Source organism: Salpingoeca rosetta (genome assembly GCF_000188695.1).
Source record: "Salpingoeca rosetta unplaced genomic scaffold supercont1.26, whole genome shotgun sequence".
In the NCBI taxonomy this organism is placed as follows: domain Eukaryota; class Choanoflagellata; order Craspedida; family Salpingoecidae; genus Salpingoeca; species Salpingoeca rosetta.
The window spans coordinates 862,270-864,527 of NW_004754908.1; the positions used below are offsets into that span (position 1 = coordinate 862,270).

General features: G+C 58.1%; 2 protein-coding genes across 2 annotated transcripts; both read right to left on the reverse strand.

Annotated features, from left to right (window-relative positions):
• Positions 1 to 543: 543 nt before the first annotated feature.
• PTSG_09676 (uncharacterized protein) lies at positions 544 to 1,581 on the reverse strand (the record flags this gene model as incomplete). Its single annotated transcript, XM_004990043.1, has 3 exons — positions 544 to 664; positions 1,120 to 1,205; positions 1,498 to 1,581. The coding sequence occupies 3 exons, from the start codon at positions 1,579 to 1,581 to the stop codon at positions 544 to 546; spliced, it is 291 nt and encodes a 96-aa protein (XP_004990100.1).
• Positions 1,582 to 1,603: 22 nt separating this feature from the next.
• PTSG_09677 (uncharacterized protein) lies at positions 1,604 to 2,097 on the reverse strand (the record flags this gene model as incomplete). Its single annotated transcript, XM_004990044.1, has 2 exons — positions 1,604 to 1,805; positions 1,841 to 2,097. 2 exons carry the CDS (start codon positions 2,095 to 2,097, stop codon positions 1,604 to 1,606), a joined length of 459 nt encoding a protein of 152 aa, XP_004990101.1.
• Between the last annotated feature and the right edge of the window lie 161 nt (positions 2,098 to 2,258).

A 2,258-nucleotide genomic window follows, 5' to 3' on the forward strand; every position in this document is an offset into this window, starting at 1 on the left:
CATGCATGCGCAACACCAGCAGTGACAGCAGCAAGTGTAGCTGCGCACATATCATGCTCCCTTCCTCCCTCCCACGCACTCACCATGCTGGTGCTCGGCACACAACAACACTTACAGGCGATGCACACTCGCAAAGCAGCAGGATGAGGGAAGCGTCGAAGGGATACTTGTCACGCGTGCCAGCTGCACTCGCCTCACACATGGTATGTGGGTGGTGATGAAGTGGTTGGTTGTGTGTGTGATGGGGTGGAGTGACGGTGCTGGGGTGCGGTGAAGCGAACGCGGGAAGAGGGTTGATGGAGGATGATGGTCACATACACTGACACACACACGCACGCCCGTGGTGCGTGTGATGTCAATCACTCGTTCTGCTGTGCTGACATGATGGCTTGCTCTGTGCCTGTTGTGTTCTGTTTCCATCCACGTTCCCTGCAACCACGCACCCACGCACACACATATGCACGCGGGCTCGCATGCCGGCTGCTGCTGCTGCAACTCCCCCAATTCGCTGTCGCTGCTGTGCTCATGCAGTGTTCCCACATGCTAGCAAGGTGAGCCCATCATGGATGCTTTGGATGGCACATGGTACATGTGTTGTTGTTGCTGCTGTGGGTGTGCTTGGTGTTGCTGCTGCTGTATCTCGTGCACCAGTGTAGTTGCGCAGCTCACATGCCATGTGCGTGTGTGCGTGTGCGGCTGCAGGGGCGACTGCGTGAGGATGGTTGGAGGATGATGGGTGGTGCACACATGATGATGGGTTGGGAGGAGCAGCTGTGGGCACACACGTCCATGGTCATGGTGGGCACATCCAACCACAGCGACGCAGTCATGTGCGGTGTGTGTGTGTGTGCGTGCGTGTGTGTGTGTGTGTATATGTGTGTGTGTGTGTGTGTGGTGGGGCGAGGAGAAGGAAAGCAGAGGAGGGACAGGAAGGTGAGCACGTCTGCTTTGCTCACATGCCATACCCGTGCCTTGTGTGTGATGGTATCGTTGTGTCTTGTCGTTGTGTGTTGGTTGCATGGGCACCAGGGCCACATCAGTGGAGGGGAAAGCAGCCGCCATGAACGACCCCATCATCATCAACTTTCCCCATTTCTCTCTCCTTTGTCTCTCTTCCACCTCAGCTCCGCTGTCACCACCGCCATCACCGCCATTGCCATCGACCGCACAGCCGCCATCACACTCCGGCCGACACCAGCTCCAATCTGGCGTGAGTCAGACATTGCACATGTCACTCGCTCTGATGAAGAGGTGAGCATGTGTGTGTGTGTGTGTGTGTGTGTGTGTGTGTGGTTGTGTGTCAGTGTGGATGGTTGAAATGGGGCTGGCGTGTGGTTGATGATGCGTCGCTGTCAACCTCATCCCCTGCATTCTCTCCCATCTTGTGTCTGTGTACACACATTTCACAGCGTTGAGGAGGCGCGCGCGCGCGCGCGCGTGTGTGTGTGTGTTTGTGTGTGTGTGTGTTTGTGTGTGCATGGTTCATGCCAACGCCACCTGCACCATGGCGTCTTCCTTGGCCCACCGTGTTCCAGATGGTGTGCGGCACACTTGCCGTTTGCTCAAGGCTCCCCTCGACATGTGCAAGACTTATCGCCTCAGCTCAAGGGCACGCAGCTGGTGTTTCAGCAAAGAGGGCGGGCGGGGTCTGCCCGCGACTACTCCCCGAGACCCAAGCATGCAGGCCAAGACATTGCCGTGCCGGACCCCCGGCAGCCTTCATCCAGACCCGCACGAAAACGCGGCAGCCCAGAGCAGACACCATTGTGCTCGAAAACGCCACCACAACGACAAACGTGCACGACCTCACCACATTCACGTGCAGGGACGTCAACGCGACCCTTTTGTTGGCCTCCGTGACCCGTTGCTGTTGTTCTTCTCCTTGTTGGTGGCCTGCTTCTTTTCCTCCAGCTTATCCGCGTTCGCCCATGTCGGTGCGCGGGGTCCGGCCTTGCTCCTCCGGGGCACCGTTCCATCAGCACCACCCCTGCCCTTCTTCTCCTCCTCCTGCTCCACCAGCACCTTCTTCTTCTCCACCTCCTTCTTCTCTCCCTCCTCGCCCACCTTCTTTCTCTTTGTCTTCTCCCCCATTGTCATCCCTTTCCCCTGTGCCCTGGTCTTCTCGTCTCTTGCATCTGCCTGTTGCTTGCCCCTGGGGCGCCCTTTCCTTCTGCTTCTTCCTCCTTGGCCTGTTCCTCCTCCCCTCTTGGTTCTCCCTGCCGCGCCCTCTGCGACCATGGGCGCCAGGTCAATAAACG